General features: G+C 49.6%; 1 protein-coding gene across 4 annotated transcripts; it reads right to left on the reverse strand.

Moving 5' to 3' along the window:
- Positions 1 to 330: 330 nt before the first annotated feature.
- On the reverse strand, positions 331 to 20290 carry USP28 (ubiquitin specific peptidase 28). Of its 4 annotated transcripts, none has more exons than XM_074527849.1 (26): positions 20132 to 20289; positions 16839 to 16916; positions 16444 to 16576; positions 15837 to 15948; positions 15508 to 15670; positions 14489 to 14575; positions 13915 to 14052; positions 13419 to 13492; positions 12858 to 12934; positions 12593 to 12741; positions 10463 to 10590; positions 10195 to 10290; positions 9633 to 9812; positions 8721 to 8935; positions 8414 to 8484; positions 7863 to 8091; positions 6958 to 7161; positions 6309 to 6448; positions 5933 to 6118; positions 4921 to 5016; positions 3930 to 4108; positions 3759 to 3837; positions 3356 to 3435; positions 2266 to 2389; positions 1563 to 1761; positions 331 to 1418 (listed from the first exon to the last, which is right to left on the reverse strand). In XM_074527849.1, exons 1-26 carry the CDS (start codon positions 20168 to 20170, stop codon positions 1243 to 1245), a joined length of 3432 nt encoding a protein of 1143 aa, XP_074383950.1. In that variant the 5' UTR covers positions 20171 to 20289; the 3' UTR covers positions 331 to 1242. The 4 variants fall into 4 exon arrangements, with proteins under 4 accessions (XP_074383950.1, XP_074383952.1, XP_074383951.1 ...); XM_074527851.1 differs by lacking the exon at positions 20132 to 20289 and adding an exon at positions 19535 to 19933; XM_074527850.1 differs by lacking the exons at positions 4921 to 5016; positions 5933 to 6118 and having other exon boundaries at positions 20132 to 20290.
- Between the last annotated feature and the right edge of the window lie 3272 nt (positions 20291 to 23562).

The raw sequence follows: 23562 nt of genomic DNA on the forward strand, positions 1-23562 counted from the left end.
TCATCCCACTGCTCTCTCACAACGATGGGGGGAACGAGCTGCAACAGCAGCACTGGCACTGCAGCACCCTGGTCCCTGAGGAGGCACGGGTCACTGCTGGGACACTGGCAGCCACACTACCTGTGGATAAAAGCAGTTCTACTTCATCATGAGGTCACCAGGAGAGTGCGAGATTCTCCCACATGAGCATTTTATTCCTAAATACTGGGGAAACACCCCCTGACAGGATGGTGGAACCACCTTTAAGGCAGCTCTGCTAATGACAACGCATTTTGTACAGAGGGAACCTTCAGGCAGAACCCTAGAGTGGAATAAAGACATGGAAGGAGCTTTTTCATTCTAACATAGAACAAATGCTTTTATTGCACTGTTAGAAAACTCTGCATAGTTCCAAAAAACAGGATCCCCCTCCACTGACTCAGAACTTTTGGCTTACAAGTGCTGCAGCTCAAATGCAAGCACAGGGTGACCGCAAAAGGAAATGCCAACTGGGCACTCTGTTAACAAAGTCAACACAAACGCCCACCACCAACACAAGGGGCTGATCTGAGTCCTGCAGTTGCCATTGACAGTAATCCAGCCCTGACCCACCACCCGAGGGGAGAAGGAAGTTTGCTTTCCGGCCACAAGGGGAATGAATATCCTTTGGGGTGATGTGACTGCCCTGAGCCAGTCAGCTCCTGCCAGGCACAAACCCACAGCCCCGTCCTGGCTCCTCACTGCCAGGATTTGCCTGTCTCTTCAAGGAAGGCTCCTGTGTGGTTTCTGGTGCCAGCTGGAATACAAAAGGCAAAAGCCTGCTTGACTTGACCACCACACAGAGCTGCGTGCATGACTGCCCACGCTGCAGAGCACGAGCTGCTGCTCCTTGCTGCCTCCTCCTCACTCAGCCCGGGCTCCTGCGGGCAGGAGTGTGGCTGGACTGGAACACGCAGCCTCTGGCAGTGGCCGTTCAGGGAGCTGTGGAGGTGCAGCCCCAGCGCTGACAGAGCTGGGCTCCTGTGGCCCAGGGGCTGCAGCTAGAGGGCTGCCAGGACAGAGGAGCCTCTGGAGCCCGGCTGGGCCCCACGGTGCTGCTGCGCCTCGCACTGTAACAGTGGTCCAGGTCCTTCGTGTTACCGCCTTACGTTCTGCCTCACAAGTGCAATACTGCTTTTTAACCGCTCGTATTTACAAAGAACACAGCTTGGAATCCCAAGGGCCCCTCTGCTCCCGCTGCAGCCCCGGCGCGCCCGCCCGCGGTTACTGCACGGCCACGGCCGAGGCGCCGTGGATGGACTCCATGACGGCCGCAAAGCGGCTGCACAGGTCGTAGGGGGAGTTGGGCCGGATCTTCGGGGGCTCCTTCAGCACAATGACCTCGGTGGAGCCGTCCAGGAGCCGGGGCAGCAGCTCTCCCAGCTTCATCTGCATCTTTGCTGTCAAGGGGAAAGGAGGACACGGTCAGTGGCAGCAATAGAGAGGGCTCCAGGCCCTGGGTTAAGGAGCTGTGGTGCCTTTTGCAGGCTCCTCTCCCTGCGCTGAGAGCTGCCCAGCCCATCACCAGGGACCAGCAGTCCTACCGTCCATGTCTTCTCGTCCCAAATAGGAGCACCAGCGGTTCCTCATGACCTCGATGGCATCCAGGTCCTCTTTGGAGATCTCAAAGTTGTTCATGAGATGCATGCAGGGGATGATCAGCTCATTCAGGATGCTCACACCCTCTGACACATGAGCTTCTTCACAGCTGACAAAAAGAGAAGCTGCTACCTCGTTCAGCTTCTGGGGGTGGAAGGAGAATTAGGGACAGACTTGTAAAGAACAAGCATGGACCATGAATAACCACCCAGGAAAGGCCCAGCTTGGGCCCTGCACTGGCAGCCATGCAGAGAATAAGGACTAACAGCACCAGGGGCTGGTGGAACAGCCATTTTCAGGCATGGGAAACACACCATAGAAAACAGACTTGAAAACATATATATTCATACACATGCATGCAATTTGCTGTATCTGTATACAGAGAGCACACAGCTTATTTACAATTCTGGTTTGAAGATGGCAAGAACCAGATCTGACTTTGCCTAGATTCCCTGAAACCTACATGGCATGTTCTTTAATTGAATCATGATCATTATTAGCTTTCCATATCGCTGCTGGCACTCAGCAAGGGGCAGAATCACATTAATGGACATAACAGAAACAGTTACACTGGTCTTGGCTGCCATGGTGCCCTGGCTGCTCCCTCCCCTCCTCTCCAAAGTGAGTGCTGAGCTCCTGGATACAAACCAGGAGACATTTCCTCCGGTACAAGGCGATCAGCGACTCGCTCACGCCGCGGTTGGTTCCCTTCAGCAGCAGTTTGGTGTTGCTTTGGTAGGCGTAGACCAGGTAGGTGAGTGACTCTTGGTACCTGCAAGAAGAGGGTCAGCTCTGCAGGCTTTGGGCTCTGCCATTCCCTTGGCTCAGCTCAGGAAACCTTTCCTGCTGGGCCTGGCTGGAAGATTCAGGCTCCATGGGAAAAGCTGCATTTCCTTGCCAAAGCACAAAAGAACAGATGCCCCATGTCAAGCCATTCCTGCTCCTCTTTGCCCAGAATGCCAAACAAGTGTCTGGGCAGAGCCCCTTAAAACCAAGTTTATGTGCAATGTGCCTGTTTCTGTGTTTGTTTTCTGTACTGCTCCAGGAACTGCACTGTGAGAGGACACCCCAAGAAGGGCAGAAGGCTGTGTACTTCAGTCCCTCACACACTTCAGGCTTCAGATGAGAAAACAGAACTGTTGACAGGGATTGGGTCAATTTGGGGTAATTCTAAACTGCTCTTGTCACGTCTCATGTCAATTTGCCCACCTGAATTTGGTGGCTTGTCACTGTGAACCACCTTGGAATTCAGTTCTGTTTCCATCCAGGAATAATTTCTGAAAGCCTGCACCATTTAAGGAAAATACAGGTTCTAGAATGGTAAGGAGGAAACCAAGGCCCTTTGAGGGCTCCAAACTATGTGTTTGCACAAAGTGTAAATCCATCTAAAGGCACTTTCCTTTTAATACAGGAGTCCAAGGTGAAAAACCCCAAAGTGATGGCAATCATTCCTGCAAATTCATCTCCAGAAAGTAGAATATAAAGCTCTACTTCCCAAAGGGAAATCTTAGGGGAAACTCTCAGAACTGTCAGGCAGCCAGCCAGCAGCTCAGCCTCATATTTTTTAAACTGTTAACCAAGCTCGATTGTGGATTCAAGAAGACCTATTAGCAGGTCAAAAAATCTCCCACTGGCCTCAAACACAGGCCATTGTGGCTCAGAAAGAAAAATTTTTGTCACAGTGGCCTTTACTTTTAGCTACAACTTATCTTGTCCAAACACAATTAGAGGAACTTACTTTCTATTCTGGTACAGTTCCAGCCCCGTCAGCAGGTAAATGGACACCTTGCGGAAAAGGCTGTAGTCCTCGTGCCATCTCTGCGAGGAGAGGAGGAAACAGAGCATCAGCCTCAGCTGGAACACCCACATGCAGTCTGGGGTCCCCAATTCTACCCTTTTAAGCGTTTAAATGTCTCTCATGAGTGACACATATGAATTTAGCCAACTGCTGACACTCCTCCAAGCTCACATTTCCATTGTATTCCTTCTCCCACAGCAGCTTCCTGCAGACACCCTCTGCCAACAGGCATGCAGTGGCCACTGTGCTGGCCATGCAGCTCCATGCCGTGCTCCCCATTTCCCAGTTTGGACAGAGCCAGCTAGGACAGCTTGAAGGATCAGACAGCTCTCTGGTCCCTTACCTTGTACTCCTCCATGTCAACATCATCAGGACCGATTTCGCTCAGCTTTGCCCGTGCCACCTTCATGATGCTGATGGACCTGCTCCGTGTGAGCAGAAAGGAGAAAAATCACAACAGCGGCCTTGGCACATCTGGGTGGGAAAAGCCCTCCCTGGAACCCTGAGCACTGACCGTTCATCGTAGCTGAGGTTTTTGTCTGCAAACTGCTCGAGGAGGGTCCGTTCCACCACCTGCTGCGGAGCGTTGTTCTGCAGGAAGTAGATGAGCACGTGCTGCAAGCGGGCATCGTTCTGGGGGGTCGGGGTCTCTTTGGAAAGCAGGTACAGCCGGGAGTACTCCTCGTGGAATGCCTGCCAACGGAACACAGGCACTGACAGATCCACCCGTGTGCCCGTGGGAATGCCACAGCAGCTCAAACCGGTCCTGTTCGGAAGGACTCCTGTGGTGACACCGAGCCTCCTCTGCTGGTGAGCCCACCAACACCTCAGCTCTAAACCAACGGCCCCCACAGCCAGGCAAACCCCACCTGTGAAGCGTGAGCTTCCAAAACTGCCAGGGTATGTAAAAGCCTTTGAGAGGGAGTACAGCTGCCTTAGACCCATTTGGCAACCCTCTGACAAGTGCCCAGGCTGCCAAAATCGACTGGGACACACTTCTACCTGCTGAGGTGCAAGAGTATCTTGGGATTTATAATCCAATAGATTAACAGCATGGATGATTCTGTCCATGTGGTATTTTTAGTTAAATTTACCTGCCTGTTAAATCTAACACTGGCTTCAGCATTCACCAGTGGTTATGCTTTTAAACCTCTGTTCACACAGACATTTCTTGACATCTTTGACAGCAGAGGTCACAAGTAAGCAAGTATGTTCAGGAGGAAAAAACCAAATTTTACAGTACTAAAATAATAAGCAGAAAAAAGTAAAGTTTCTGTTTGTCTTGGCAGGAGGGTGCTCCCTTGCAAGCACTAAAAATTGTTTTGAACCCATGGATATCTCATCACTGTAAGAGCGCAGGAACTAAAATGCAGGGCAAAGGCCATTAACCAGAAGAAAAAGTGCACAAATCGTTCCCTTTACATTCCTGACCTGTCAATATGGCACATACTCTATTCTGGGAAAACAGATATCCATACTATTTGATTTAGCAAACAAATCAATACCTTAACAAGCCCTGCTTCAGACCCGTCACGATCAAAGGTCTGGCGGGCTTTTGCAATAGCCAGGATGACACCTTGCATGGCTGGACTCAGCATCACCTACCACAAAAGCAGGAGAACAGACACAAACAGGAACAAGGAAAACAGTAACAGACAGGGAAAGAAGAGACACCATAGTGAAGAATGGAAGAAACTTTCAAAAGTAAGATTTAAAAAAAATTGTATGAGTACAGGTGTGATAACTGGGGCTGTGAGTTACTTGCATGCTACTGACTCTATCCATCACATGCACTTTACATGCTGGGCTTTTTTTAGGCATTTAAAGATCTCAAGGCTAGTCACTCCAAACCCTTGAATTTTTAAATTCAACTAGTGAGAAGGTAAAGCAGGCTGGCCATGTCCCCACCATGTCCCACTCAATCTTCCTAAGACATGTAAAATAAATGCAGAACCTGTGGTGCAGCAGTTCCTTGAGCCAAGATCACTCCAGAACATCTCAAACCTACTCAAGGAGTGACAGCCCCAGTGTTTGTGTGAAATCCAACTCATGCAAGTGAGAGAACTTCAAAACACTGCTTGAGCATGTATGAGAGTGGTTAAAGTCAGACCCCAAAAAAATCAGTGGGCAGGGTATGTAAATTATACTATTGGGATTAAAGTCTTTGACTGGGGACAAAATAGTAACTGAAGACAGCAGAGAGACTTGTAAAGAAATTAACACGGGTAGGATTGATTTTGATACAGTTGTGCCAAAAAGAGGAATTATGACCAACATGCAGATTGACAAACTGAGTGCTCTTACGGAGCTCCTTTTCTGATGACATTTAAAAATGGAATTATGGAATGATGTGGTCCCCCTTCCCTTCCACAGTAGGAAAACTGACTTTGTACAGGGTGTTGCTCCTATGACAGACACTATGACACCCACCCTTAGGGCAGCTCAAAGCCAGCTAACTACAAAGCTACAGGCTAACGAGCAGCAGTAATTAATTAATCCCTGCACCGGGATCTGTACCTCCTCATTATATCCATCTGCATCGGATCTAACGGGAATCTTCCCCACACTGGGGATTTCCACTTCAGAGACCTGTGAGCTAGTTTGGGCAGCAGCCTCTGCTTCCTGAGTGTCCTGGGGCTGCTCTGCCTGAACTGTGGGGGATATTTCTTCTGGATGGGCCTTCAGTGGCTCTACCTCCTTGCGCTGTGGCCAAGAAGAAAAAGAAGAGAGTGAGTAAGAAAGTCCAAAGCAAAAAACAGGAAAGCCAAACGGGACCGAGCTAAAGGTGGCGCAGCTACAGAACTTCACAGAAATGGGAAAAGCAAAGGTCTATCAAGAAGAATAATCTGGAGACAAGAAGGGGGAGGTTCTTGGGCCAAGGCTGAGCTCCTACCTCGCACAGAGCTGCCTCGACGCCGTTCTTCTCGTAGGCATCAGCAGTGTTGGCAATGGCCTTGGCAGTCTGCTCCTTGGCAATCCTGGCATGCTCCGAGGACAGGGAGTGCACGCTTGGCTCACACACTGGGGATTGCTCTGTCAGGACAGACGTGTGGTGCTCATCAGCAAGAGCTGCAAGGTTTTTTTTCTCTCATTTTCAAAAATGCTTTGCAGCTTGTCCATGCAGTTTTACACAGCTGCTGCCTTCCTGCCCGAGGTGAAGGCCCTTGAGGCGAGTGTGTGCGTACCCCGTTCCAGTGGGAATGGCACACGGCATCAGGGGTTCCCACTCCAGAGAACAGCACTTGTCCACTCCATATTTGTGAAAAACAAAAAAAGCTGGAAATGAACTGATATTAGCCCATGATGATTAAGTGAATGGGAAACCGCATTTCTGGGGACAGGCATGGAAGGATGCACATGCAAAACCAGCAGAACAGCCTTTTGTACTGTCAGGGCAGAGCCACCAGCAGCTGCCTTTGCTGCCTCTTTCACACCTGCTCCTGCATTCTGACACATTTGTGCAAGGCTTCAACACAGTGGTACTGGTGACCAGCTGGCTGTTCCTGGTTCTGACACTGTCTGCAAATTCAGAGCGAGATTACCTGGTCCTGACTCAGAAGAGAGGTCCTGCAATTCAGAAGTAGGTGAAGGCTCCATCTGAGGAATCTTGCAAGATTGCTCCTCGTCCCACTCCTCTGCCTCCTGCTCCAGGCGCCAGTTGTCCTCCTGGATGTAGTGTCTCAGTTCTGGGGACAAAGCTTCCACTTCCTTCTGGAGCTGTCTCGCCTCTGGGCCCTCATCCTCATCTGGAGGAAATGCAAGACTGGCATTAGGAAACACACTGTGGCAGGGCACCACCCTTAGGGACTAAGCACACGCACAACATCATGGGCAGCCACAGGAAATTGGCTGAGGGATAAAAGGGGAAAGAAGCCAAATTTTCTACTGGCTCTGTAATTTAAGGTGATCCAGAAGCAAAGGTGCAAAAATAAAGACAAATCTACAGAGTTATCTAAAACAAACCCCTGTTTTGTTCTACTACTGGACAGCATTTACACAGAGCAATTCCAGAACCAGCATCTGCTGATGCAGGTCAGACACATCCTGGTCCAAGGGCTCCAGGTGCACAGGGAACAGCACTGAACTGCCAACATGTGGTGGTTTATAAACACTACACAAAGTCAAAACGAAGAAGACAAGCACTAGATGCATGTTAAATGTGGCAAAAGGGCAGTGTTAGCCTGTACACACATGATTCATGCATGAGGTGCTGTTTCCAATCTCACCTGGATGCTTCTCCTGGCAGTTTTCAGTCCTACCAGGTATTTAGAAATGAATCGAGCATGAAGCAGATTATTTAATCCTATCCGAGGTGAAGTTTTGTGCTTTGTCAAAAGACAGCTGTGCTGGAGAAGCTGAGGAACATAATGATCACGCAGGCCAGAGAGACACAGCAGCACACACACACACACACACACGTCATTAAGCAGCAGTTGTGGCCGCGTACCTGCACCAACAGGGGACACCTGGTCACTGATGTACATCAGGCAGTAGGCACTGGCATTCCTCAAGCCTCCAAATGACTCTCGCTCCAGCTCTTCCCACGACGACTCTGTCACTGAGATGTCATTGTACTTGAGCCATCTTTTACGGCGCTGGTCATAGATGAAGGCCCAGTAGTGCCCTGCATTTGCTTGCCCCTCATGGACCAGGACTGCATGCAAACGATAGGGAACCTGCAAAGGGACAAGGACATCACTCAGGGGTGCAGCCAGGGACTGATTCTGCCTGACCTCTCCACACCAACACTGCGAATGTTTGTAGGTGTAGCATGGCACAAGAGTTGAGCAATTTGATAGATTTCTTATTGAGTGAAAACTGACTTTTAAGGAAAGAAGAAACAAGATTTTCATAACTAAGATTTTTGTATCTTTCTCTGCTTCATCACTGGAAATTTAAAAATACAGTGGAGGGGGCAATTTAAACCAATGTCTACTAACAAAAATGAGAATCAGCAATACTGTGTTAATACTTACACACTGAAGCTGCATTTCCTACCTTCTGGAGGAGAGGGTCACAGTACATCTGTTCAATGGACAGGTTGATTCTGGCAATAGACTCCTTCAGATCTGCCAAGAACATCAACCATGAGAGAAATGCATAAAAATTAATGACTACTCATCAGGCTATGCTAGTTCCTTTCACTTCAAAGAATTTGAGGCCACGCAGAGAATATCAGACTCAACACCAGAGCTCAAACAGGGACAAAATTATTTGTAGTTCAGGCTGTATCCAGCAAAGCTACAGAGGAGAAACCAGGTGGGCATCGAGGAGGAAAATCCCTACAAATGCATTTGGGGCCAACCTTGCACGTCCTGCTCGATCTCGTTTCTCCATCGCTGCAGACACGTCTGAACCAGGTTCAGCTCTTCCCTGGAGACCACGTGAGGAGCTGGACGCTCAGACAGCTCTGCAGGTGAAACAGGAGGCTGGAGATCCACACTGGAGCTCTGCTGTGATGAAGAATTTGCCACAAAGAAAGCTTCATCTTCAGTCCTAGCATCAGTCCTTTCTTGTATGCTGTGGAGCAAAATCCAAGAGTAGCGGGCAGGTTTTTTAATCTTTCTCTAGTTTTTCTTGTTTCGGAAAAGAATACAAAATAAACCAAACAAAAATTACTCCAGAGTTGGAGCAGGATTTCCTTTCCAGAGCAGTATAAAATGTAGAGAGAACAAGTACACTGAAATGTGCTTCAGCCTTCACAGTCCGAACTAAAATACAGAAAGAATACTAAGGCAAATTCTTAGGGAACTCTCTAAGCACAGATCCACAATGAGCAATGCTAAAAATTCCTTCCATTGCTACTAAGAAAACGTGTGTGTTTACTCAGCTTAATTTAGAGTGTTAAACCAACCATGCTGGCCTGGGTTATAATAATCCAATATTGCTGTAATTTACTGGTCAATGAAGCAAAAAAAATGAGTAGCCTAACCAAAAAGAGCACATAATTTAGTTCTTAACTGCTGCTTACGCAAGGAATATGGGGATGCTCTTGGACAAGGAGAAAGAACAGAACAAGATGCAGAGTTTTATTTACACCAACAGAACCAAATGACCAGCAAAGCAGTGACCCACTACTTGCACAAGCATTTGCACACTACAGTACTGTGTTCACCAGTGCCCAGATAAATAACACACTTTTGGAAAGGCACCCAGGACCATTTAGTTGGGAGGCGAAGCGTCCTCCTGTGCATCCTTTTAATTTCTGTTTACTGACCCGTTTGGCTGTGAAAGCACATCCAAAACATTAGGCTTGGCCTGGGAGTGCAGGGGAGCTGTTTGAGAGCTCTGAGCAGAGGAAAGAGCCCCAGCTGGCTTTGTGGCAATGAACTCGAGCACATACTGCAGCATGTCCGGCAGTGGAAAGCGGGCTGGGCCAGAGCCATATTCCATGTACCTAGGGGAAAATGCAAGGTGTTGTATGAAGAAGGAATGAGATGGGTTTAAATCTCATGGGACAAGAGAAGAACAACTTTTTCTGTAATGTGCTACTGGGCTTCCTCACCTACATTGCCAGTGCAGCTGAAAGGGTCAACTCAGCTCTTGAAAGAATTTATTCCTTAATAATAATTCCTTAATAACAGTGTCATTAATTTTAGAAACAATTGAAGAGACAGGTTTGTTTTTGAAAATACACTTCCTTCTCCCACATGTTTCAGAACAAGCACGTTGCTGTTTCTGCTTCCCCTACATGCTACTCTACTATTGGAAAGCTCATTTAACATTAAACATTTGCACTCTTCCAGAGGGCATAAAAATAAAACCAGCTGACTACTCACCTTTCCAGTTTCTGCTGCAGAGTCACCATTTTCTCCTTCAATCTCTTCATTTCCTCTCTTTTCATCTGAATAAGATCTTTATTGCAGTAGAGGTACCTAAACAGAAATACAGAGCCCTGTTTGCCAGGTGAGATTTGTTTACTTCTAACATCCACCACCTTCCATAAATATTTTAGAATCTTTTCTTGCTCACCCAAACAACCTTTTTAATTTCTTTATTTATAGCAAAGCAATAGCTTTAAACATACCGTACAACAGGACAACTCACCTGTCCATATACATAGTCTGGGGAAACTCTAGCTTGGTGTGAATTTTCTCTGGCTGTCCTAGTGACTGATTGAACTCAAATCGGGAGAGTTCAAAGGTCAGAACTGGTGGGAGTTTTGTAAACCAGCGCTGTAACAAAAGCAGAAATGCCCCCAGAGGGAATTGTTTTAAGATGACTGCTAATGGCACATTTCAGACTGATCCTATATGATTTCAGACTGATTTAAAAGTCTCTGTCTTTAAGCACAGAATTAGGTTTTGTTTGCAGAGTGACTAGTCAGAAAGCCAAATTTTACAAGTTAGTAATTTATGCTTCCATTTTACATTTTTACTGTGAAAAAGCCTCATAATTGCTCTCAAGATTACTTGTCATTGCCTGATGCATCCAGCTTGACAGATTATTAAGTCCAGCACTGAATTTTACAAATTTGTTGAGGCTACACACAATCTGCACATCATCTAGGAGCCCCCAAGAGAGTGCTTTTCTGAGGAAGATCACATGCAGAGATGAACAAACCAGGAGTCCTCCTGCATCACCAGAATCCTTATTCTCTCTCAGTTTACTTGCAAACTGCTTGATTTAGGGGAGTCAGAGAAGACCCCCAACTACTTTCTGTGGCTTCATACACTACTTCAAAGAGTCATGCTGAAAGAAAAATTCTCAGTTGAATTTACACTTCCTCTTGCTCTTCCTGGATTCACAACAACTTCCAGTATCCACTGCCAGATACTTCCTTTACCTATTTTAGCTTGGCACCACCCACTTCATGCTCCCCTCTGGATTCAGGGTGAGCACACTGAGCTCCTTGTTCTTTATGGAATTCATGTCAGATGTGCCGCAGCAACAAAACTGCCCCACACCAGAGCTTTCTAAGCAGCAGCCCATAACCACAAAGGAGGAATGATTTATGCTCCCATAGTCTGGGAGAAGTTTCTGTTAACTCCCCTGCTGCTTTGACTTTCAGCACACTTGCCAAGGTGCTCAAGAGACAAAATCACCTTATTCCCTATGTCCCCTGTCATGCCACCATAACCAAGGAAGTGAAACTAAGACACACAATTTCCCCAGTAAGGCTTCTCAGAAATTAAGGCAGAGCCCTTTCCTCCTATCTGTGCAGACAGAAGAATTAAAACAGCTCCATGATGGGTCAAATTTCCCTTAATTTTGCGAAAGAATTTTGAGGAACTAAAAAAGCTTGGATTGAAATGAACCTGCCTGATGAGCTCCAAGGTGCCTTTGTCTCCAGTGCCAGCCAACACCAGCTACACCCACATCCCTTGTAAATGCACCTGAACTGCTTCAGGCAGAAACCAGGAAAACCCAGGACAAACACTTAAGCCCAGGGTCAGAGCAGAGCTCCCCTGCTCAAGACTTTGTTTCTCCTTTGCTAGTTTAAACCACAGCAACATGATTTCCAGACATTCTCATAGAACTGAAATACTCTTCCCTGCCCTGCCTACACCAGATACCTTTGCCAATGATGTTTCCCAGCCTCTCTCCAAGCTAACTTTTGCTGCACTTACACACAGAGGATGCTGAATGCAATGATGCTTCTTCACCTTTCTGCAACTAAGTTTTTTATGATTGGTTTGTGATTAGTGAGATTAAAAAAAAAAAAGAAATGAAATCATCACAGTCAGAAAATAAGAGTGAAACCAAGAAGAAAAACCCCAAATCGTACACAATATAATAGGGAGAAAGAGACAAATTCCAAATGGCATACCATGGAGTTAAGCACTGTACTTTTACCCTCCGAAAATATGGAGGCAGTAGGTCTCCCCCTACTCAGGTACAGGTAGGCTTCAACAGAAAGAGAGAGACTTGATCACACTCGACTCAGAGGCAGACATTGACCTTTGCAATTTAAAATAAACTCTCTGAACTGGCTACGTAGGACATCACATCTTTATAAATCAGCAAAGACTTAGTGTCTAACCACACTAAGTGTCTGAACACCTAACACTAACAGACATTTACATGAGATTCCAGGTATCCAGAAAATGTTTCGTATTCAATTCTTAGAGAACACTCACAGTTGCCATTTAAAGTTATCAGAGTAGCCCTGCACTGTGTGTGCTGCACTTTTCTGCAGCAGGCAACCAAAGGCTCGACAAAAAAGGTCAAACTAACCTCCTGTCCATACTTCACTGACTGAGATGCTGTTGCCTCATCCATCTCTCCCTCCACCATGGCTCCTTCCAAGCACTCATTCAAGTTCCGGTAACCATTTACCTGAAGGGGATACTGACCAAAGGTCTCAATCTTGGAAAAAGTGTTGCCTGGATGATGGAAACCATACAGAAACCATGAGCTAACTCAAGAGAACAAAAATTCTGGTTAACTCCAAAACACTCAAAGGAGTTAAAAAGTTCAATCTACCAACGCCTTAACTCACCCTCATGGACACCCTCAGTCAGGAAAGTCCCGTAGAAGAGCTGCACCATTGGGTTTTCAGATTTGTCCCCAAGGCTCCTGTTTCAGAGAGCAAAAGCACACTTTCATTTGCAGCTGGAGATTACAAAAGAACCCCAAGTCATAATCTCACCCCCTGTTTGGGGGCCTACAGGGAAAAGTACATTTTTCTATCCAAGCACTAAATAAAGAGGAAGCTTCTTATTAATTTTCATGTTCCAAAGCAATGATAACACTTACACTGCCAAGAGGGGGAAAAAAAGGTTAAGATGCCAGCTTCTGAAAGGAAGTTTCAAACTACCAGAGGTTTTCTGTTCACCAGGGCTGCTGAGCTCCCTCAAAAGCTCATTTACTCTGCAGGCCATATTGGCACTGAGTGAAGTCCCACACTCACAAACAGGAGATGCAGACACAACGCTTCAAGCTGAGTAAGCCTCATCCACAGGAAACAAAGAACACTCATTTGCTCAAAATTTTCACATGAAGTCCTCCAACTCATGAAAAGCCTCCTTAGGTCAAACTCCCGAGAACACACAGCACTCACGTGACATTCACAGTGAGCTGGAATGCATCCTCCAGCCAGTCCAGTAGTTTGTGTGTAAACTCACTCACGTCTTGCTGCAAGAGAGATGAGAGTGGAGAGTCAGTCGTGACACCCACCAGAAGGTGTTCCCCCAGTCTGCTGAGCACTGACACAACCTGACTGGCACAGCCGCCCCCACTCAGCTGAGCTACGAAAGACTCAAGTGCTGGGCTGATTTAGACTGATAATCAACTCTGCTTATCTGAACACTAGATCAGAGGAAATTATCGTGATCGCTCCCCGACTACGCAGATGGTGCTGGGTAGTGCCATGCTACGCTGGCTGGGTAATTAGCACGCATGTACATTCTGCTCTAATGACACAGGGACAGCTGCTTGTCGGCTGACAAACATAGGAAAAGGCCTCTGAAAGCACCAGCAGGGTGAGGCAAAATGGGGGTGCCGTGGCTGTGACTGCTGGTTTGAAAAGAGCAAAAGGATTTTCAACATGGTTTTACCTGTGGTTGTTCAGCGGATCTAAACACGTCCCTCAAGAGTTCCAGTGCTGCAGAAGGGTCTACAAACTTACGCCATGTCCCCAGCATTAATGCAAACAGACACTGCAGTTCTTGCATGAATGCAATATTTCTTTTTCCCTGCATTGCAAAAATGAGAAAAGTCAAAGCCTTCCTGCAGCTCTAAAAAGCATCATCTTAAAACACAGCACTACTGAACACCACAGGCACATATTGTAAAAGGTACACAACCAGCTGCACACTGGCTCAAATACCACTTCTTCTACTATGCATGCAAACCAACGAGTCATCTGGAACTGCCAAAGAAGTTTTATAGGAAAAACATCTCCCCACACAGCAGTTAAAGGCTCTATAGAACAGAGATACAAGAAGCAACCCTTTTTTTTTCCTATCCCGATTCTGTCTTTGAGAATTTCCTAAATTTATCTTAAACATAGCCAGATGATTTTAAAGCCACAGGTCTCAGATAGCCCCAAATTAAATCTGGTTAGAGAAAGAGCAGAATGCTACACCACAAAAGAGGGAAACTTGACAGTGTTACTGAATCAAAACTTACAGTGTGACTACGACAACTTTCAAGCACATTCTGTGGGAGGGAGTAGCCAAGGACCAGCCTCCGGAAATCTGGCAACTGGAACAGAGACTGCAAGGAGAGCAGAGGTAAAGCTCAGTCAGCACCTGCAACGACTGCACTCACTGCAATCTGATGCCCTGTTTTCACTCTGACAGTTTCTTTTGTAACTTCCCATTCCCAATGGTCCCGTGTTACTGAATGCATGTTTACAGTGTGAGCAGCCCCTTGCTGGACCAGCACAGAATCAGAATAATGGAATTAACTGGGTTGGAACAGACCTTTGAGATCATCAGCATGTTTGTACCCACCCAAAGGGCGAAATCTCATCCTGCCATTTCTAGGATAGATATAAACCTTTTAGGAAAATCATTCTATTCTGCACAGGCAGGCTCAGAAAAGCATCCAAGAAGAAGCCATAGTGAGAAGAACCCATTTGCAGCTTTCTTGCTTCCTCTCAGAGCTGAAGACAAATGATTAACATCTCTCTGCTGATGTAAAATGCTTAGGAGAGACAAATCTGCTCAGTTCCACTTACTATTGTCTCTTCTTCAGATCATTACTAATAATATATGCTGCCTAGTTGTTTATTTGTCCAAGCATCTATGCCAGTGTATTCCATTAACTGAAATATGATGCACCATGTGTTATCGAGCCAACAATAACTGCAGTAAAATTAAATTACCAGTTCACTTTGCCAGGCAAGCTTCTATCATTTCAGCAGGCACTTGGCCATCACTGCACAACTCCCTGCATACAGACACACAGATTCTCTGTATCTGTAGCTATTTTTAAGTAAAGCCTATTTAACTGCTCTTTGGCTCTTTCTGTACAGGCACATCACATAAACACAGAAGTTTCTGTGTTTGAGCAGGGTCACGTTCACTCATCTGCATACGATGACTCCCCCACAGAACTGCTGCATGTTTACTTCTAACTGAGAAACACTCTGACTCCAAGGCCATAGCAAGTTTGAGATTAGAGAACTTTTTTTTGCTGATTACCTGTATAACAGCACTAAACCAACACGTATTTCCTATATTTTTCATTCCAACAGGCCAGTCACCCGCTCTTCTCCAGTCACTCTGCTTGGGGCTCTCTCCCCAGACTTCGCAGCGTTTCCTTTTGGAGCGGTTTTTGTTTTCAGCAGAATGGGCGTCCTGTGGTCTGTCACAAGAGAGAAACACTGGGCTGTAAAAGCTACAGCAACCAAGCTCCCCTCCAGCCAGCAGGTGTCCACCTGGCAGGTGATTCATGCTAGTTCTCTAGTTAGCAGTCTCAGAACCCACTGATATCTGGAAAGCCAAAGTGGGGGTCTTACAGCTCCACTGACCTTTCAGCTGCATCCCTTTCTGCAGCTGAGGCTTTGGGTGATTCCAGTGGTCTGACAGTGTTGGCTGTGCGGAGGCTGTCTTGGTTGTGAGGGGCAGGTGCAGCACCAACATCTAGAAGTAGAGGCAGCATTCTGATCAGTTTTCCACCAACAGCAGCAAACATTCTCTTTAAGAGAAAATTCTAGAAAACATCATACTTCACAAACACAGCTCTTCAACCAATACAAGCAAAATTTCCTAGTTCAGGTTTTAAGCAGAAACCCCTGTTAAGACCATGCCAGGCAGCCTAGGAGCCACTGAGTGAGCTGGATGAGGAGAACAGGGCAAAGCATGCAGCTGTGCACTACCCAGATTTCCTTACAGCTAAATTCAGAGCTTAAAGAAACAGTTCAGAGCTCTTGAAATAGAGAGACAGGATCATCAGCTTTTTAACTGTGATGTGTCACCTCCAAACATTATTAAAACACTACTAAGTGATCAGTACTGGCAAAATATGCACCAGAACAGAAGCTGGAGGGATGTGCTGCTGGCAGAAGCAGGGAGGATGGATATTTCCCCTTTGAGCTCACACATGAAGCTGTAGGAGTGAGCAGAGCTGAGGCTTACCCTGTGGGAGCTGTTTGCCCACCACACTCCCTTCCCAGGCGGGTGGCTCTGCAGCAGCTGGGCTCTGCACTGGCTCTGGAGCAGGGTCCTCTGTCAGGAAGGTGACTGCTTCCATGAGATCTCCATCAGCAGCCTGGCAGAATGAGAGGGGAAAGCAAAGCACCAGTGAGAAGAACAGCAAAGGATTTACCCTTTGCCTCTCATGCACCCAGGCTGATCCTTTATCACTCTCACAAGCCACACATGGACCACTCTAACAAGGACCAGCCCATCATCAGCTGGCAAACACATCAGCAAACACCTGTGTGCTATGTTGGGTGGGAGCCCAAACTTGCCTGACTTTTTAGACAAAATCAGAGCTCTCTTTCCCCAAAACTATGGCAATATACACCAACCTTTAGAGCAGCAAGCAGGAATGCTGAATCCTGAATTCCTGTGATCTCTTTCATCTGATTTAGGAGCACCTGGCAATCCTATGTGCAAGAAATAAAGTCAGCTCATGTGAAAAGGTGACCAGGATGGACATCAAGCTGTTTCTGCAAGGCTAGCTGAGGGCCCAGCAGAGCACTGCTTCTTTCCTTGCTTTCTGCTGACACACTGACACTCTAGCCCAGTCACACTTGCTTAATGCAAACAGCAACATCAGCTTGAACATCGCACTCAGGGTTTTCCCTGCTAAATTCACAGACTGACATCCAACCCCTCGTATGCTCAGGAGAGCGCAGGCAGGCCGGGGGCCAGGCCCCCCTCGCTGTGGGATGTGAGCACCTGTGGAGGGCAGGGGCTCCCCACCCCCGAGGCAGCGGCATGTGCAGCAGGACATATAAGGCGGCCGCCTGCTCCCAGGGCACGGTCAGGAGCTATTTTCAGTGCGGTGGCACATGCCATTTGTGCATGTCACTTCTTACTGACAATAAGGTGTCAGAGCAAGGGCCCAGGAGCCTGTCATGCTCCTCCTTCCCACTCCACACAGACCACTTGAGGTTTGGGGAGACACTTGCTGCTCAAGGCCCCATGGTATGGTTGGTTTGGCCACTTAAAACAAATGATTGCAGAACCTCTCTTTACCAGACTTATAAAATCTTTGCAGCCTAGGCTTACCACAGGGTGGTCACTGCACATGGCAAGCACAAATAACCTCAGTCAACGACTACTAGGAGAGGCACCTCTCCACAAGGAGCCTCCCAGCACTGGGGTCCCACCACCCCTGTCCATGGCTGCAGTTCAGCTGATGCTGCTGCCAAAGGCTCACTCTGGGTGACAACTGAGATGCAGCTCCATAACGCTGGCATTGCATGTGGTATGGGAAAAACATTACAGCAGGAACAACTGCTGGGTCTGCATCCTGATTTACAGAGGCTGTAGAGGATCCTGCAGTCAGCACAGCCTGATCAATCCCAGTTCCTTAAGATCACACTTTTAATTAATCTTAACCAGCAAAGCTGCAGGCAAATGCACTCAAGTTTCTACTTACTCTCACCATTGAAAAAAAAATTAAGATGCTTCCAGGCCACTGGAACACAAGTTCCACCCAGTGAGTAATGAGTCAACTACTATTTGAGCCCCCCACCCATACTGGTCATGGATGATACTCCACACACAAAGACGGCACACACCTGTGTTAGCTATTCAAACAAAAAACTCCTATTTCGGTGGCAATTCTCTGTCCCTTTTAAAACACTACTTTTGCTCAACTTCTATAAGAAAGAGCACATATGTGTGTGCAACCCCCCCTTAACTCCATGTGCTCTTTTTATCCTGAGAAAAGCCAAGACAGCCTGGAAGGCCTCAGAAGCCCCAGGAGGAGCTGCCTGATGAGGAGCCAAGGCTGAGAGGCTGGGGGCAGGCATACTCCCACAAAGGCAAACCACTTAAATCATGTTGCTAATTTTGCTGCCTTAGCGCGTGCCGTGCGTGTCGGCTGACCCCACCTTGCGCCGCAGGGCAGATTTTTCCAGTAGAGAAAAAACCCCACAAACACCCTTGCTAATACATTGCATTATAATAATGAAACCTGAGGCAGGACAGGGCATGATTTTCTGTGGTTTTTCTGCTCCATCACACAGAGAACTCACAAAGGCTGCTGTAAGCATAAAAGCCAATTACTGATCCTCTGCTCTACGTTACCACTTAATATTTCAATGATTTCTGTGTGCTTTCATTCAGCCTTTGAGGAAAGGTTTGTGCTAACAGCAGAGAGCTTATCCTGTACCACTTTTGAGAGGGTTATGGCAGCCTGGCAGCCCACAGAAGCCACCAGGAACCACTCTTTGTGCAACCAATTTGTTAAGATTTTGGGGATTGTGCGTGGTTTTGTTGCCATAACTAGTCTGGTTATTGCTTTCTGAGGTTACACGCCATGGGGCTACAAAACAAGCTCTGTAGCTGGTAATTAACACCAGTGTGCTGCCACCGCTAACACACCCTGCACTTGCAAACCCAAACTGAACCAAAGCCCTACCTGCTGGAAAAATAACAACCCAAACCCAAATCCTATTAGTATTAAATTACAGCAACAAGAGATGAGTACAAAACCAAGAGGCTGAGAGGAAGGAGGGTACTAGAGATAAAATTACAAGGTCAGCCAAGAATGATGGAATAGAAAGGTTTCGCTATTTTCCTGCTCTGAGGTGACTCACCGCCCTCAGAAGTTTGTTTTGAAAAGAAACTGTGAACGTGGAAAGGAGCAAATGCAGCGCAAGAGTTCAAGGGGGTTCCAGAAATAAGCACCCACAAGGAGGAGGAAGGCTGCAGCACAGAAGAGGCACCCAGAGCCTTGGCCTTCAGCCTCTGCTCCTCAGCCACACTTTTATCGTGGGGGAGAATGGATATGGAGAGGGCTGGAAACCCACAGGCAGCAGCAGGAACAAAGCCCACGTTCCCGGCCAAGGCTTTCACAAACCAATATCCGCCACAAGAAGAAGCAGCAGGCAGCAACCCCGGACTGCATTAACGTGTGCAAGATGCACACAGAGGGCACGGTCTGGTCCCAGCCCCCACCAGACCGGGGCACGGCTGCTGCACTAATGTCACTTCTAACGCACAACCAAAGGGCTGATACCCCCATCCCATCCCACCCCGTAACTCTGACCTCTCTGAAACGCATCTCTTGGGTCCTAAGAGCACCGAGATGCTACAGGACAGTGCAGAGCCCTATGTCAATTCGGGATGGTCCGGGCTTCAGTCTCCTGAGCACTGACACAGCCTCGCGTCTGGGTCCGGGTCCCTTCAGAGCCGATTTACGCAGAGCCCTCAAGTTTGGAGCAACAGTTTTCGCTGCCTTGCCCCAGGAGGTGCTGCTCGGCGGCGGGGAGGGCACACGCGTTCCTGCTCCCCGCAGAGCGGAGGGTGTCTGAGCGCCCGCCCGAGCCCTTTCCCGTGGTACCGGCGCATCGCGCGGCGCCGCGCGGAGCCCGTTATTCCCAACGAAACCCGACGGGGCGGGCTCCGGGAGCGCGCAGAGCGGGGAAGCGCTGCGGGCCGGCCCCGAGCGGCCGCGGGCCGCGGGCTCGGGGCGCAGCGGGGCCGCCGCGCTGCGAGGCTCGGTCCGGCGGCAGCCCCGGCCCGCGCGGGGGGCGCCGCCCGCCGCCCGCCGCCCTCCTCGCCGTGCCGGGGCTCGCCCCGCCGCTCCCCCGCCCCAGCGCCGCCGGCACCCCCGCCCGCCGGCACCCTCGCCCCGCCGGCTCACCTCGCCGCCGCAGCCCCGGGCCCGCAGCTCGGCCGTCATGGGGCCGCCGGCAGCGGCGCCTTCCCCACAGCGCACGCGCGGCCGCTCCGGTTCCGGCCGCGCCGCCCGCCGGGGCTGCGGCCGCCTGTGCCTGTCTGTGTGTCCGTGTGTGCGTCCGTGTGTGCGTCCGTGCTCCCGCCCGTACCTGTCTGTGTGTCCGTGTGTCCGTCCGTGTGTCCGTCCGTGTGTCCGTGTGTGCGTCCGTGTGTCCGTCCGTGCCCCCGCCCGTGCCTGTCTGTGTGTCCGTGTGTCCGTCCGTGCCCCCGTCTGTGTGTCCGCCCGTGTGTCCGTCCGTGCCCCCGCCCGTGCCTGTCTGTGTGTCCGTGTGTCCGTCCGTGCCCCCGTCCGTGCCCCCGCCCGTGCCTGTCTGTGTGTCCGTGTGTGCGTCCGTGTGTCCGTCCGTGCCCCCGTCCGTGCCCCCGCCCGTGTGCCCGCCCGTGCCCCCGCCCATGCCCGTCTGTGTGTCCGTCTGTGTGTCCGCCCGTGCCCGGCCGTGACCGTCTCTGTGTCCATCCGTGTGTCCGGCTGTGTTCCTCCCGAGAAGCCACCGATCATCGCCCCGAGCCCGTTCTCCCCCGTCCCCCCACCCCAGCAGCCGGGAGCACCGGCCCAGCCGGCGCTCTGCCCTGGCCGCGTCCCTCCATACTGATAAAAGTGAATTATTTTCTTTTAATTACAACAGTAATAAAGGCCCCTCCCCTGTTGAGGTCCTGCAGGTGTGTCCGCCGGTGCTGTCGGTGCTGCCCGGCAGGAGGCTGCGAGCAGGGGCTGGAGGAGGATGGACTGGGATGCTCCAGGGGTGGATGCACCCCGGGGGAAAACCGCCAGGAAAAGGCTCAAAACAACGAGGACCTGGCACCTGCTTTCTGCTCCAGCCAAACCCATGCTTTTTTGGGCCTGGGTGAGCAGCAGGAAATAGGCATTTCTCAGATTTGCTGAGCCAAAAGGGTCTGTGTTCTGGACACAGCCTGGGTTCTACCTTTCTCTTAATACAAGGGTGCTGAAATGAAGATGTCCCAGCAAGGGCCCCGGTGCTGTGCAGGATCCAGGTGTGTGTGTGCAGACCCCACGCCGTCAGCAGTGCAGCTGACAAAGTGTGGCTCAGGCACCTGGGCAGCTTGGCTCCACCTGAGGAGCCAGCGGGGCTCAGCTCTCTTGGGGAAACTGGTGAAAAACTCCTCCTGCATCATCAGCAATGTGTCAGTTGCAATCCCCATCAGGCGACACTGATGGCATTGGCATTTCCAGCAGAGCTGTGGCACTGCACAAGGAAGGGGGACAGTAGGGTCAGACAGTGCCACTGCCATACCCTGGTTGCCAATTCTCCCCTGAAAATGCCCTTTCCCAGCTGGATGGGCATCTCCACATTGGATTTGTCCTGGGCAGTCACAGACCATCTCTTGCCTTTTGTTTTGGGAGAGGTGTGGGACCTCACCGTGGCCTGTTCTGAGATTGTCTGGGTTTCCTGGTTCTCACAGGTGCTCCAGATGAGGAATTCAGGAGGGAGGAGGTAGCAGTGTAGATAAGGTGAAACAGTGGAACACTCTTTCCCTGATGTGCAAAGTATAAACAAGATAACCAGTGATCCTTGAATGCAACAGAGTAAGAAATTCCACTCATTTTGGGAGCTTGCCAGGCTATTAATAGTGAGAGATAGGGAGGTAGTATTGGGCACTGTGATTTTCACTCTGGGACCCTCATGCACTGCAGAGGGAATGGTGTTATACCTAAACTTTGTTGCTTAGGTAAGGGTCCCCAGGATTTTCCTACCTTAAAAAAGCTATTAACCATAAAAATTCTGAATTTCCCTGTCTCAAAGATAAACTCAGACCTGTATTTTTAGCTCTAGGTTTGTCCAGGCTGTGTTTAACATTTAGCAGCCTGATTAATGCTGTGATAATTAACTAGGGTGTAGAACAATTTGTTTGCAGTGTTAAGTGCAGTCACAGCACTGTTACATCCAAGATAATTTACTAGGGGGAGATTGTACACTGTCAGACAGAGCAAGCTGCAGACATGTCCTCTCCTTCCATGCCCTGGGATTGGGCTCATCCTGTGAGCATACCTGCCGTCCCACTCAGCATCAGCCAGATCTCCTTCATTAACAGCAATGGGCTCCAAATACCTTCATGTTCTTATTATTGCCTGCCTTTAGTGGTAATGAAACTGGCAGAATATTGCAAGCATCTCAAGGGTGTCTAATGAAAGAGAGGACTTGAAAGGAAAGCACTCCCATCCCTTCTCTGGGGGATTTAAAAGCACTGGGCTACTTCACTGGGTGAGGATGGGCTTGATAGCTGGAATGGGCAATTTTTGGCTTCTCCGAGGGCCAAGCAGTTTGCATCCATGGGACAAAGCTACCAGTGTCCCTAAATGAAATTAAATTGGCCAAGGGCACCACGCTGAGCAGCTGTTCACAGCGTTTGGTCTGTGCTAGGGTCTGGGAGCTGCACAAGGTGAGTGCCAGAGCAGAGACCCCGTGTGTCCCTCTGCAGTGACCAGGGGTGCCAGCCAGCCCAGGCCTCCTGCAGGAGCCCTGTCCCTGGAGCAGGGCCCCGTGCAGCGGGGCTGCAGAGGGCCCGGCCGTGCCCTGCCTGCCTGCCGTGCTCATCTCGTGTCTCTCTGCAGCGTTAAATCACAGCAGACATGCAATTCGGGCAGCGGGAGCCTCCGTAATGGGCGGCCTCGGGCGCCTGATGGGGCCGGGGCCATCCGGCAGCTGTGCTGCCAGGGCTCCTTGCTGATGCTTTATTGTTTGTGACGCTCCGAACGCGCTCTGAAAGGCGAGTGCTGGCAGCCTGGAGGAGAGCTGCTTCCCTCTCCTGCCCGCTCTGCACCGGCAAGCTCCACAATGGAGGCGTCCCTCCCTGCTCCCACTGTGCTCCCCAGCCTGGCTACAGCACCCCATCCTGTGCAGAGCCCTGCCACGCTCCTGCCACAGCTGCACAGCCCCCAGCACATTCCATGGCACGGGGTGCGAGCTGCCAGGGGGCTGTAGTGCATAATGCTGGGCACCCAGGACTTGGGATGAGCTCAGGTTGGGCTGAGGAGGGAATGCAGAGCATCACTTATGCCATCCCATGTTGGGGATCTTGTGCTTGTGCCCCTGTGCTCCCCTCAGCCCCTGAGATTGCTGCGCTGGGCTAAATACCTGCTTGCCCAGCCAGGGAACCTGCTCCCAGCATGGCTGCTCCAGGAAAGAGGCCTGAGTGCCAATCCATCCAGTGCAGGGATGCTGCCATGCCTGGCTGCAGCGGGGCCTGCAGAGATGCTGCCATGCCTGGCTGCAGTGGGGCCTGCAGGGATGCTGCCATGCCTGGCTGCAATGGGGCCTGCAGAAATGCTGCCATGCCTGGCTGCAATGGGGCCTGCAGGGATGCTGCCATGCCTGG

The sequence above is a fragment of the Zonotrichia albicollis genome, chromosome 27 (genome assembly GCF_047830755.1).
Source record: "Zonotrichia albicollis isolate bZonAlb1 chromosome 27, bZonAlb1.hap1, whole genome shotgun sequence".
Lineage (NCBI taxonomy): Eukaryota > Metazoa > Chordata > Aves > Passeriformes > Passerellidae > Zonotrichia > Zonotrichia albicollis.

Coding starts and splice junctions, on each gene's coding strand:
- USP28 (XM_074527849.1), bottom strand. CDS start 20,170: ATGACGGCCGAGCTGCGGGCCCGGGGCTGCGGCGGCGAG. Junction 7,162..7,862: donor GGTGTCCCCTGTTGGTGCAG/GTACGCGGCCAC, acceptor CATTTCCTCCAG/ATGAGGATGAGGGCCCAGAG. Junction 5,017..5,932: donor CAGATGGATATAATGAGGAG/GTACAGATCCCG, acceptor CTTTTGTGGTAG/GTGATGCTGAGTCCAGCCAT.